The following is a 12,831-nucleotide window of genomic DNA, read 5'->3' as shown; positions in this document are numbered from 1 at the left end:
CCAGTGGCACAGTGAGCACAAGACCCTTTCTGGGAATACCTTTCCTGGGTCTAAACTGGAATGGCAAGGGGGGGCAAACAACTATGGATTTAGGCCCAGATCTCTGTACTAGGGTGAATGCATGAAATTGGTCAGCATTCTGTCCAACAATTGTTCTTTTGTATTTGTCACTGCGAGTGGGACAAGTATGTCCAGGCGTGGGTCCCATGCTCTCCATGCCACTAGAGTCAAGCTAACCTGTCTGACGAGGGGTGATACCCCGAAACCGGTCCTAGAATACTGTTTCCAGTCCAGGGAGGACTTGACCTGGTAGTTCGGGCTGGACTGTTCCCTTGGGGAACAGGCCAAAGACTAAATTGCATATGGCTGGGTCTAAACTGGAATGGCATGGGGAGCAAAAATTCGATGGATGTAGGCCCAGATCTCTGTACTAGGGTGAATGCATGACATTGTTCTGCATTCTGTCCAACAATTGTTCTTTTTGTATTTGTCACCGCGAGTGGGAAAAGTATGTCCAGATGTGGGTCCAGTGCTCTCCATGTCACTAGAGTCAAGCTAGCCTAGCTGAAACGGGGCGATACCCCGAAACGGGTCCTAGGATGCTTGTTTCCAGTCAAAGGAGGACCTGGCCTGGCAGTTCCTGCTGGACAGTTCCCATGGGGAACAGGCTCAAGACTGATTTGAATATGGCTGGGTCCAAACTGGTACGGCATGCGGGAGCAAAAAAGCGATGGATTTAGGCCCAGATCTCTGTACCAGGGTGAATGCATGAAATTATTCAGCATTCTGTCCATCAATTGTTCTTTTTGCACCCACATAAATATGAAGCATACAAGTCAGGAATGTTCTCATTGTGCACAACAACAGATACTGTGTGGGTAATTTGAGTAAAAAACCTGAATATTGATAGACCTATCCCTTTTGGCCTCCATTCATTGGAGTACACCTTCCATCTTGCTTCTTTGTATTTTTTCTCCCTGTTGCCTCCTCCACTTTTCACAAAATAAACATCAAAATTGAAGTCATTGAACCAACCCATATGAAAGGGAACATTTTCAATCTGATCTTCACCACAATGCAGACCACACCACAGTCTAGAGTTGTCATTTACCATACATCACCCACGCACCCACCGTGGTCATTCAAAGCCCTCCGCAGCCCGTAAATGGAAGCACGAGGTACCTTCGTGTGAGCACTGGGTAAGTGAAGTGATTACAGGGAACTAGAGCGGTAACACATGTGAGAAAGGACTTAAGTAAATGACTGAGATGAACACAATAGGATGAGTTGAGCAACGTGTGTCAGGGCAAAGAGAATGAGAGAAACGTCAGCGTCGAGGGTACCGGGGTACGTAAGGCATGCGTAGAGTAGCCCCAGCTAGAACAGGGCAGGTGGGCCTTGAACTGGCTGGGACAGAGGAGCTAGGTGGGGGAGAGGAGGAAGGATTGGTCAGTTAAGGTGGGTTGAGTAAATCAAGCATGATTGGACAGTGCGATTTAGAAAAGGGGGTGGTGATGAACAGAGTGTCTGAGTTAAACAGACCACTCTTACCCAGTCCAAAGATCAGGGCTTGATCCATCACCGTTATTTATCTCACTGCCCCATCCCAGCTCAGAACCTGGCTATATGCAAATCAGTCTGTCCCTGGCCCAGTGCATCATGGGAACAGGGCAGACTAAACTACCAAGCCAATTCTTCACCAGAAAGGAGACAAGCTACCGGGGACCGGTTTCTGGCATTTCAGCCTTCTTCGGCCCGGCTTGCTTGAATCCTGATGGAGCAGTGAGAAAGGGACTCATGTCTGAGTATACCCTGCCACACCTATAGTGGCCAAAAACGATTTAGAAAAGGGGGTGGTGATGAACAGAGTGTCTGAGTTAAACAGACCACTCTTACCCAGTCCAAAGATCAGGGCTTGATCCATCACCGTTATTTATCTCACTGCCCCATCCCAGCTCAGAACCTGGCTATATGCAAATCAGTCTGTCCCTGGCCCAGTGCATCATGGGAACAGGGCAGACTAAACTACCAAGCCAATTCTTCACCAGAAAGGAGACAAGCTACCGGGGACCGGTTTCTGGCATTTCAGCCTTCTTCGGCCCGGCTTGCTTGAATCCTGATGGAGCAGTGAGAAAGGGACTCATGTCTGAGTATACCCTGCCACACCTATAGTGGCCAAAAACGATTTAGAAAAGGGGGTGGTGATGAACAGAGTGTCTGAGTTAAACAGACCACTCTTACCCAGTCCAAAGATCAGGGCTTGATCCATCACCGTTATTTATCTCACTGCCCCATCCCAGCTCAGAACCTGGCTATATGCAAATCAGTCTGTCCCTGGCCCAGTGCATCATGGGAACAGGGCAGACTAAACTACCAAGCCAATTCTTCACCAGAAAGGAGACAAGCTACCGGGGACCGGTTTCTGGCATTTCAGCCTTCTTCGGCCCGGCTTGCTTGAATCCTGATGGAGCAGTGAGAAAGGGACTCATGTCTGAGTATACCCTGCCACACCTATAGTGGCCAAAAACGATTTAGAAAAGGGGGTGGTGATGAACAGAGTGTCTGAGTTAAACAGACCACTCTTACCCAGTCCAAAGATCAGGGCTTGATCCATCACCGTTATTTATCTCACTGCCCCATCCCAGCTCAGAACCTGGCTATATGCAAATCAGTCTGTCCCTGGCCCAGTGCATCATGGGAACAGGGCAGACTAAACTACCAAGCCAATTCTTCACCAGAAAGGAGACAAGCTACCGGGGACCGGTTTCTGGCATTTCAGCCTTCTTCGGCCCGGCTTGCTTGAATCCTGATGGAGCAGTGAGAAAGGGACTCATGTCTGAGTATACCCTGCCACACCTATAGTGGCCAAAAACGATTTAGAAAAGGGGGTGGTGATGAACAGAGTGTCTGAGTTAAACAGACCACTCTTACCCAGTCCAAAGATCAGGGCTTGATCCATCACCGTTATTTATCTCACTGCCCCATCCCAGCTCAGAACCTGGCTATATGCAAATCAGTCTGTCCCTGGCCCAGTGCATCATGGGAACAGGGCAGACTAAACTACCAAGCCAATTCTTCACCAGAAAGGAGACAAGCTACCGGGGACCGGTTTCTGGCATTTCAGCCTTCTTCGGCCCGGCTTGCTTGAATCCTGATGGAGCAGTGAGAAAGGGACTCATGTCTGAGTATACCCTGCCACACCTATAGTGGCCAAAAACGATTTAGAAAAGGGGGTGGTGATGAACAGAGTGTCTGAGTTAAACAGACCACTCTTACCCAGTCCAAAGATCAGGGCTTGCTCATTGCACCATCAGGATTCAAGCAAACCGGGCCGAAGACGGCTGTAATGCCAGAAACCGGTCCCCGGGAGCTTGTTTCCTTCCCAGTGTAAGAATTGGCTTTTGTAGTTTGGTTTGCCCTGTTCCCATCATGCACTGGGACAGGAACAGACTAATTTGCATACAGCCAGGTTCTGAAACTGGGATGGTGCAGTGAGCTAAAAAACGGTGTTGGATCTAGCCCTGATCTCTTGACTGGGTGAGAGCTTTCTGCTTAATTCAGAGACTCTGTCCCTCACCACCCCTTGTTGTAAATATTTTTGTCCACCCTAAGCGTGGAAGGGTATTCTCAGATGTGAGACCCTTGCTCATTGCACCATCAGGATTCAAGCAAACCGGGCCGAAGACGGCTGTAATGCCAGAAACCGGTCCCCGGGAGCTTGTTTCCTTCCCAGTGTAAGAATTGGCTTTTGTAGTTTGGTTTGCCCTGTTCCCATCATGCACTGGGACAGGAACAGACTAATTTGCATACAGCCAGGTTCTGAAACTGGGATGGTGCAGTGAGCTAAAAAACGGTGTTGGATCTAGCCCTGATCTCTTGACTGGGTGAGAGCTTTCTGCTTAATTCAGAGACTCTGTCCCTCACCACCCCTTGTTGTAAATATGATTGGACAGTGCAGCTTGCATGATGTAAGCAAGAATTGGAAAGGTAAATATAGGGTGGGTGAGTCAAGCCCTGGGTGAGTCAATCACAGATGACATCATGGTGGTCTAGATGATGACCAGATGAGTAAAGCAAGCAATCTGGGTCTCTGGAAGAGGCAAGCACAAGAGCTGCAAGACAAGTACAGGCTGGATACATCCAGCACATTGTATGTACAGTGGGCAGAAGAAGGGTCAGGGGAATATAGGATTTTCTAAATGGTTTTTATAGGTGGGTCAGGCTTTCTGGGCATCAGAGGGATGCATGGGAAATGTTTGTAATATTTTATAGCATTGGGATGCTCCCTGAAACGTCTCACAGGATAATAAATGTGAATGTTGACATGGGAGAAACATTTTTGCTTCAGAGAAGTTTCATAAGGAAGGGGCATAAAAGAGAGAAAGTTAAATCCCTGAGCATCCTCTTCGCAAAACAAGGGCTACCAACAAAAGACTTTATGCGCATTCCGACTTCCTCAGACAATGACAGCGACTCTGACTGTAATACTGGCCCAAAAGGCAAAGACTGAGTTACTTTTCACTAAATGTAATGAAAGCTTTGCTTCACTGCTGTATAAAACATGGGCAAACTCAGCCCTTTCTCTTTCTAGCTCTGGTTAAAAAAAGACGGAAGGGACATCCAGTGAATACTGTCACGATAGATCACAAAACCCCACCCGCCATCATCAAACACTCTATGCTACCTTTTTCTTCAGAGATGCTAGCCTTGGATAAGTGTACGGATGTTTCCCTCTACACTTCAGAATCCTCTTAAGGTTTGATGTCATTATATTTTCAAAAATAGGACAACACCATTCTTAATGCATAATCACAAGATGTAAGAGCAAAGCGCTCAAGATCGCCTATGGAGTGAGAGGCTCAGTTAAGACAAAATGTGTTTTAAAAGGATCTGAGGACATTGCTGAACATGAAGAACATTGGAGGAGGTCACACCTGGACACGGTCACACTAGACATAAGGGTCAAAGTCCATATGTGTCGTGACTGTGCATTATTTTGAAAAACACTCTTTTTATCACTCCATTCCCTGTATTTTCTTACCCATTTCCTTCGGCCTCTGAAAATCTATGAGATGTTTATCATCCTCTGCCTGTTCACCTCTGGGGGTCCATGCCTGTCCACCCCAACCTCTTTCTGTCTCCCCTACTGTATTCACTCACCGCCTGCTCTCCTGTGCCTGGGAGAGCTTTCCCATGTGTTCTGCGGGGCACCTGCCTCTTACCCTCTGCCCACAGCCCCAGCAGGATGGACTCACGCCGCCAATGCTGCCTCTGCTTCACACAGACAGGGTTGGGTTCCACTAGCTGGTTGTGAGTCTGGCTTCCCCGTCTGAACATATTTACGCACGTGTACTCACTCACAGCATCAAAACCTCACACATTCACCACCACTCACACAGTTTCATTCAGATAGTTAGCCTGCACCTTTACCTCATGTCGATAGCTTAAAAACCTGGAATGGAAGTGGCCCTTCTGGGCCTATGCTAGACACCCCTGACCATGGTTAACCCATAAATGTAAAGAAAAGTAAGATTTGTGCACACTACGAACGGCGCAGAGACATGACACAAGGCTGCAGATCACAAAGCTGAGGACGGAGTTAATTATTCAATGACAACTAGACTGGAGACATTCACCCACTGATCCCACAGGCAGGAATATAATGCCACAGCTGTGTCGGTGCCTGGACATCATACTGTTATGTTGTGTCCTCCGAGGCTCATGGCCGTCAAAATTCCTCCTTCTTAAAGTGGTGTTAGGGCAGATATGTAAAAGTGCCCGGGTGGCCTCAGCGCGCGCTGCTGCTGCGTGAAAAGCCAATGGAATAAGTGGAGCGCGCAGTCACCTAACCAGATTAATGCTGCGCTTGGGGCACGGGTGGGCTGGGGCAGGTAGAGACCGTAGTGGGCACGATGATGTGCGCCTGCCTGCCCCACAATCGCCTGCCCAGCTGAATGGTGATCAGTGCCAAGCAGTGGGGGCAGCGGCTTGCATAGCGGTTCGCACAGTATATAACACCTTTCATCGCACGCCACCTGCGATCATAAAATAGACACAATCATGAATAAACATTCCAGTTACACCTTCTGCCTCGGGAAGAGAATCAATAATCCCCCCCCCCCTCCTCCCCAGATTAGTGCCTGATTCACCCCCTGCCCCCGTTGCCCGCAGACAGGTGGCGGGAGGTGCACTCTCGGGGGTCAGGTTGTAAATACATTATATTTCCTCTTCCTGCTTCTCGTGACGTGGCAGGGTCAGCCCCGGGTCACACTCCTGCAGCGTGAGTGACTGCCCAGGGTCTGATTGGGACCTGCACTTTCAGTCACTGACAGTCGCGGGGCGTCCAAAACCCTAAACCGCTCTGAGGGATGTATCTGAGCCCCCCTGGCCTGAATCATTCACCAGCGGCTCCTCGGAGCTTCACTCGCTCACTCCCTCCATCCTGACGGCTGTCTCTGTTTCCACAGCACTCTCTGCATCTGCACTGTCCCCGGGGCCCCGAGCCTGTCCTTTCCGGGTGTCTCCTTAGAGTCCTTGGCCAAGAAGAACAAGCATTTACAATGCAATGGTTTTGCCTTTGTTAAAGTTAGAGCTATTGGCATTGCTCTTGACATTATTTTTATTTATGTTTTTTTTTAACATAAATAAATGGCATTGTCATTTACAATGCCACTAGCTTTATCTCGCAAATGACACACACAAACACCCACAGAGAGCCCCCCCAAACACACACAGAGCCCCCCCCCACACACACCCACACAGAGCCCCCCACACACACAGCCACACAGAGCCCCCCACACACACAGCCACACAGAGCCCCCCACACACACAGCCACACAAAGCCCACCACACACACAACCACACAAAGCCCCCCCCAAGTATAAGGTACTTAAAATGAGTAATTTTGTCAAAATGACACGTCATGTGTAAGATTATAATGTGTTATTACGCATGCTCCGTGTGTGCGCCTGGTATTGTTTGGCATTAAGATGTGATACAAAGTGACGCTTGGTTAGTACGTCTTACTTTGTTTTAAGTCCATGGGATTTTTGCTGTCCTCCCCGATGGCCCTTCACTGCATTTTGGCCTCTTTGTATACATTAACCTGAGTTTGGTGCTTTGTGATGCAAGGCCTTTTTGGGGCTACACTTGCCTCAGCTTTGGAGACACAAAGACTTTTAGAGCGAGTAGGTGAATGGACACTCCTGTATGCTCCACTTTGACTCATGCAACAGCCACACAGAAACAAATAGTAAATCTGGGACTGGCACTATGTGGAGGTAGTAAGTAGCACTGCTAGTGATGGTTAGATTTTGTTTAATGCCCCCTATTGTAATAACAAGAGCATGATAGACTAGTCTTACCCAAAAGGTCTAAGTACTCTTTAGGAGAAAAACATGGAACCTAACACCCTTAATACAGGTAAGAAACAAAAAAAATCCTCCTCAGTAGGTATGCTCAGCATCCCTCCGGTGACTTTCATGATGGCCACTACATTCATTCTTTTGCTAGCCTCTCTCATTTCTACAGGAATCAGAGGTTCCCCATCACACAAACACTCAAATATACTAAGGTTTTGCACAGGCACTCGTGAGGATGCAAAGTGGTGCAAAGCACTGTGGTGAGCTACTAAACATTATTAAAGGCCTCTGGGAGCCGCCAGATTGAAAAAGTCCCTGCAAACATTTGTACATTTGGGCAAAAATTCAGTCTAGACATAGCAGGTGCAGGTGGTCCACCTCTTCTCTGCCTCGAGAGCCACTAAGAGCAGCACATTCAATTGAGAGCCTTGAACTGTGAATAATGCCGAAAGGTGAATGTGGTAAGGCTAGTGGGCTCAGTTAGGGGATAGCCACCAACGACCAAGCATTCACCAGTACATAGTGGCCCAGCCCTCGAGAAGAAGCCAAACCAGTAGCCCGCTGTTGGGACTTGTGGAAGGACCTCAACTGGTCCCATCATCCCAAACCTATGGCATTTGGAATTGAATACACAAGTACCTTCTGGGGAGTAGAAGTCCAGAGTGCTCTATACCCAATATATATATTCGGGGAACAGGGGCTGCCCACAGTGTAAATACCCTTGGAACCAGGGGCAATCAACATACACATGACAAGGGATCCATGTGATGAAACATTGAATAATTTAGAATGCAATAAAAGTGCACAATTAATGAGAGGAGACACAAACATTGCAAGTATTCAGCATTTTACTGCTAAAAAGGTGCTCCCTTGTCGTGGGTGTTCACACAGTGATCAATAACAGATAAGGAAATAAAGTGTGTGCGAAAAACAGCCCAGAAAGGATACTTGAAGAGTAGGCAATCGATGATACTGCATATACATTCAATTAGAGATCAGGAAGTTAATAGTACTGCATCAATTCCATTCGACATTTTTCGTCAACTGTAATTGAACCCCAACCAGAAAAATGCAAATTAATAATTTGACAGATTAATCAAGGAGTGAGCCCGTCACCAAATTGCAGAAAAGTTGAGGTAACTCGCACTGTGTAATATTCCACATTCTGTGAACAATTAAAAAAAGGTTGCATTCGGAGGGAGCACGGAAGGGTGACATAGAACCTCAATGTAAGATAGGGGCATCCCTAGAAAATCCAGTAATTATTATAAAGCACCAGTTATGCTTCTTCACATGGGATATTTTGGGTGGCAGCTGACCAGTGGGAAGTCTGCCCCCTGGGCAGATTAGGAGGGTGGTGCAGTCCAGTGACTGCCATTTTGTATTGGACTGCATATGTCGCCCAAAAATAGCCCAATCTATATTTAAGGGGTCATGTTGGGTTCCCTTCCACCATTTTATGTTCAGGTGACCTGGTGGCAGGAAGCACAGCAGTGTTTAATTTCTGGTGAGGTAAATTAGCCTTTGTGGTATTAAACGTTTCCCCGGTATATTATTTGGTCATGAGTGCCTTACTGTGAAGCGTATCCAGTGACACTCATGTGGCAGAGGTGATGAGGCTCCTGAGGGAGGTTGGAAGGTTAGAGCTCATGATAAGTGGAGAGGCAGGCATTTGGGTGTTGCTGCCACGGTTGTAGTATTTTCTCCACCTGAGAAAGTGGCAGGGGGTTAGGGCAACCCATAGGTTTCGATATTTCTTATTTTAAAAAAGTGTGTCTCAGTCACGGAAAAGAAAAAAAGTTTCTTTTTTTGGCGATTGATGAAAGGTTTCTCTGCGGACGCACAAAATAAAGAAGGAAATACCATTGGCATCTAAAAGAAAAAAACACACAGATACATGTAAACCCATTCTTAAAGCAAGATGGGAGAACAGGTTCAAACAGGCTGAAGAACTCCCTCAGTAGCCTTGGATCAGTCGAACAGTCCACGTAGCTCCCCCTAGCAAATTAGGAGGCGAAGCACTATCCATTGTGCACCTTTACAGCTCCCCGCGTGGGATCTTTGGTGTGTGGCTTAACAACATTGATGGATGTGCTCGTCGGCACTCTCCAACAGATCGCACGCATTTCACGAGATCTTGAACTCTAGCAAGTATACACTTTCGGACCAAAGAACCTTAACATTCCGGAAGAGTGGTAAACAGTGCTGAGAGACCGAAAAGTTTCACAGGCAGTTATGGCTTGAACTACCCTAGCAGAATCCCACAATAGAACACATTTTAAAGCGCAACTGTGGGAAAACGTGCACAATCAGTCATGCCGATAATGTTCAAATGAGCCAATACAACCTCCACTGCCTGCAGAATATTTTCCCTTCAAGTATCGGACGTCTGTGTGCCACCCTGCCTCGCGCATGCAATTAAACCGTGTTTGCTAACAGATCCTGAAAGTCCCACTAAGCAACTCCATGCATCAGCAAGCGAGTGTGCAACACCACTAAAGCACGGACATTCTTACCTGGTGCGGTCCATGATAGGAGGCTCGTGGGTGCCTTGTCAATCACCGGTGCGGCTCTGCACGGAGCTGCCCCGAGCCGTGATCCCCCGCATGGCTTTAAGGGGCTCCCACGTGCCAGTGCGGACTTCTCCTCCACAGTACAGAGCCCGTTGTAACCTCAAAAGCACTTTCATTGTAAAAGACTGCAATTGATGATGCATACATTTGCACATCGTGTCTAGGATGAGTGAATGTCAGGGTGAAAGGGTAGGCGGGTGCCAGCTCAATGCCGGAACAGATTCGGGGGCGTTCCTGGCTTTTGGCTGACGTCGCGTGACGTCGCCAAAAGCCAAAAAATCTCGGGAACGCCCCCGAATCTGGTCCGGCATTGACGGACAGGCCCATCGTCCAATGGCTAGGCTCCATTTATGGAGCTAGCCAATAAATGACGGGGGCCGTTCCTAACTCCACTACAATACTCATTAGGTTTTTTTCCTAGCACATGCGTACTTCGTACGCATGCATCGCTAGTCAAAACCTAAAAACATAAAACACTGCGGCACTCGGTGCCGGTGAGCACCGGCCCATTTAAAGCTCTGCCTTAAATCACCCTAATCCGGAAAGTGCCGGAAAACCTTCCCCGGGCTTCAGTGCGGTCACTCTCTCTACCCCCTCGCCCTATAAGAGTGTTTTCCTTTATCGACTTAATGGTTTCACCAAAGATGTGTCTGTGTTCACTGCACCTGTTAGAGACCCAAGAGAGTGGAACACATTATAGAAGAATGCGCTGCGATCGAGCGGGCTTTAACCCACAGCAGCTATCAGTGGGTTTAAGAACAGACTGACGGGTACTTACCTCCAGAGGGCCCACCCTCGGCTCCATCCCGCACCACCAGCAGCCGCTGGGCATCTGTTCATTCTCCAGGATCTGCACACATCCTTATGGGTGCGGTGTTTACCTGCAGAGTAAGATTAAAGGTGCTGATAGTGCCTTGTTCATGAAATCTGCCTGTCGTCATTCAGAGTGTGTGGAGACGGGCTCTTTGTGCTAGCGCTGGTGTCTGGTGGGATGTAATGTTTACCTGCAGAGTGAGGGGGGAGGTGCTGTTAGTGCCTTGTTCATGTATCAGAGCTCCAGGGTGTGTGGAATCTGCCTCTCATCCTTCAGAGCCGGTGGACTGTGTGGAGACTGGTGTTCTTTGCGCTAATGATGGGGTGGGGTGAGCCTCCCTGGTGAGATACTTGTAATGGAAGCTGATGCCGCACTCATGACATTCACTTTAACTCGCACAATATTAGGATTTCGGGTTTTGAAACACTGTTTTCACAGAATCTATGAATTATGCTCATGTGCTTTTGCCATGGGGGATCCGTTGATGCGGAATGAAAATAATGATTTTTAAATTTACAAAACACACCCTGAGATTGCCGAAAACTCTTTATTTAAAATACAAAGATGATCCTCAGGGAACTTTTCTGAATACACAAATGTCGCGCCAGTGACATCTGCTGCATGTACATATGAGGGTCACATAAGGAGTCTGGCCCCTGTGGGGAGCCCAGCAGCAGAGAGAATTACCCGTCGGTCTGTTTAATATCTGGAGGCAAAGACATGAGAGGTTGGGAGCCCCCACTGCCCCCATGATACACTAGGAGCCATGACATGAACTGACCTCTGGTCTCTGCTTCTCTCTCTCCTGCAGCTGCGGTGACCCTGGATCCGGACACCGCTCATCGGAGCCTCATCCTGTCCGAGGACGGAAGGAGCGTGAGGCATGGAAAACGACACCAGGACCTGCCCGACACGCCCCAGAGATTTGATCATGTGGTCATTGTCCTGGGGAGAGAGAGGCTGAGCTCCGGGAGGCATTACTGGGAGGTGGAGGTGGGGGACAAGACGGGCTGGGACCTGGGGGTGTGTGACGAGGCTGCGAGCAGGAAGGGGAAGTTCTTTCTAGCGCCTGAGGATGGGGTCTGGGCAGTGATGCTCAGAGATGGTAAATATGAAGCTTGCACCTCCCCCTCGACCCTCCTGAACCCCCGTGCGCCCCCCAGGGCTGTGGGCTTCTTCCTGGACTATGAGGCGCGCAGGCTCTCGGTGTACAATGTGGATGGCCGGTCTCTGCTCTTCACCTTCTCCGGGGCCTCCTTCCCCCCCACCCTGCGGCCCTTCTTCAATCCATCACTCCACGAGGGAGGGAGGAATGCGGGGGCGCTGCGGGTCCTGCTGGTGACAGGGCGGGAGTAAAGAGACTGACAGCAGCGCCAGTGAGAGAGGCGTGGGAGTGACATGTAACGTCACTGACGCTGGTTAAAGCAGCCGAGTATGATGTAATTTAATACAAGATGTTAAAGACATTATGTGAAGTAAATGATACTTTACTCTCACCAGGTAAAGGTCTTCTTAATAAAGCACATTCCTCATTATCCAGCGGCTCCTCGCAGTTTTCTTTCCATCTCTCTTCCTTTATTTCTGGAGGTGAGGAGAAGCAGGACCGGCTGCAGGATTCAGGATCTGGGAGGCCAGGAAGAAGCACGGATGCGCCATGAAGAGGACAGGGTCGCCCTGCATCTCCCGGGGTTTGAGAGCCCGGTCTGGACATGCAGTCCAGGAGCAGCATTCTCTCCTCACTGTCTGGGTGATGCCTCCTGGTTTTACTCTATTTCTGGGTGTTTGAATCTATGTGCTTTATCCCTTCTGACTTCTTCGCCTCATCACCCTTTCACTCTCTGTCCCACACTCCATGCCCTCTGCTTCGCACCTCCCTCCTGCCCGCCTCACCCTCTGCTTCCTCCACCTCTTCTCTCTCCACCTCAACCTTTTATTTATCTGCCTCACGCACTTTCTCCCTACCTCATCCACCTTTCTCCTCGCCAAAGCCTCCACTCTCTCCTGCCTCACCATCTCTTTCCACCTTACCTCTCTCTCTTGCTCCACCTTGCCATCCTCTCACTGTGTATCACCCTTCTCTGTA

At 48.8% G+C, this 12,831-nt stretch overlaps 1 protein-coding gene across 1 annotated transcript in view; it reads left to right on the top strand.

Moving 5' to 3' along the window:
- LOC147717712 (E3 ubiquitin-protein ligase TRIM39-like) overlaps positions 1-12,282 on the top strand; it is a 723,224-nt gene extending 710,942 nt beyond the window's left edge. The window contains exon 10 of the mRNA XM_086920555.1: positions 11,560-12,282. Within this exon, the coding sequence (XP_086776681.1) occupies positions 11,560-12,104 (545 nt within the window). The 3' untranslated portion in view covers positions 12,105-12,282. The remainder of the gene's footprint in view (positions 1-11,559) is intronic.
- The last annotated feature ends 549 nt before the right edge of the window (positions 12,283-12,831 follow it).

Source organism: Lissotriton vulgaris, chromosome 5 (assembly GCF_964263255.1).
Source record: "Lissotriton vulgaris chromosome 5, aLisVul1.2, whole genome shotgun sequence".
In the NCBI taxonomy this organism is placed as follows: domain Eukaryota; kingdom Metazoa; phylum Chordata; class Amphibia; order Caudata; family Salamandridae; genus Lissotriton; species Lissotriton vulgaris.
This window is presented reverse-complemented; position numbering and strand designations above follow the sequence as displayed.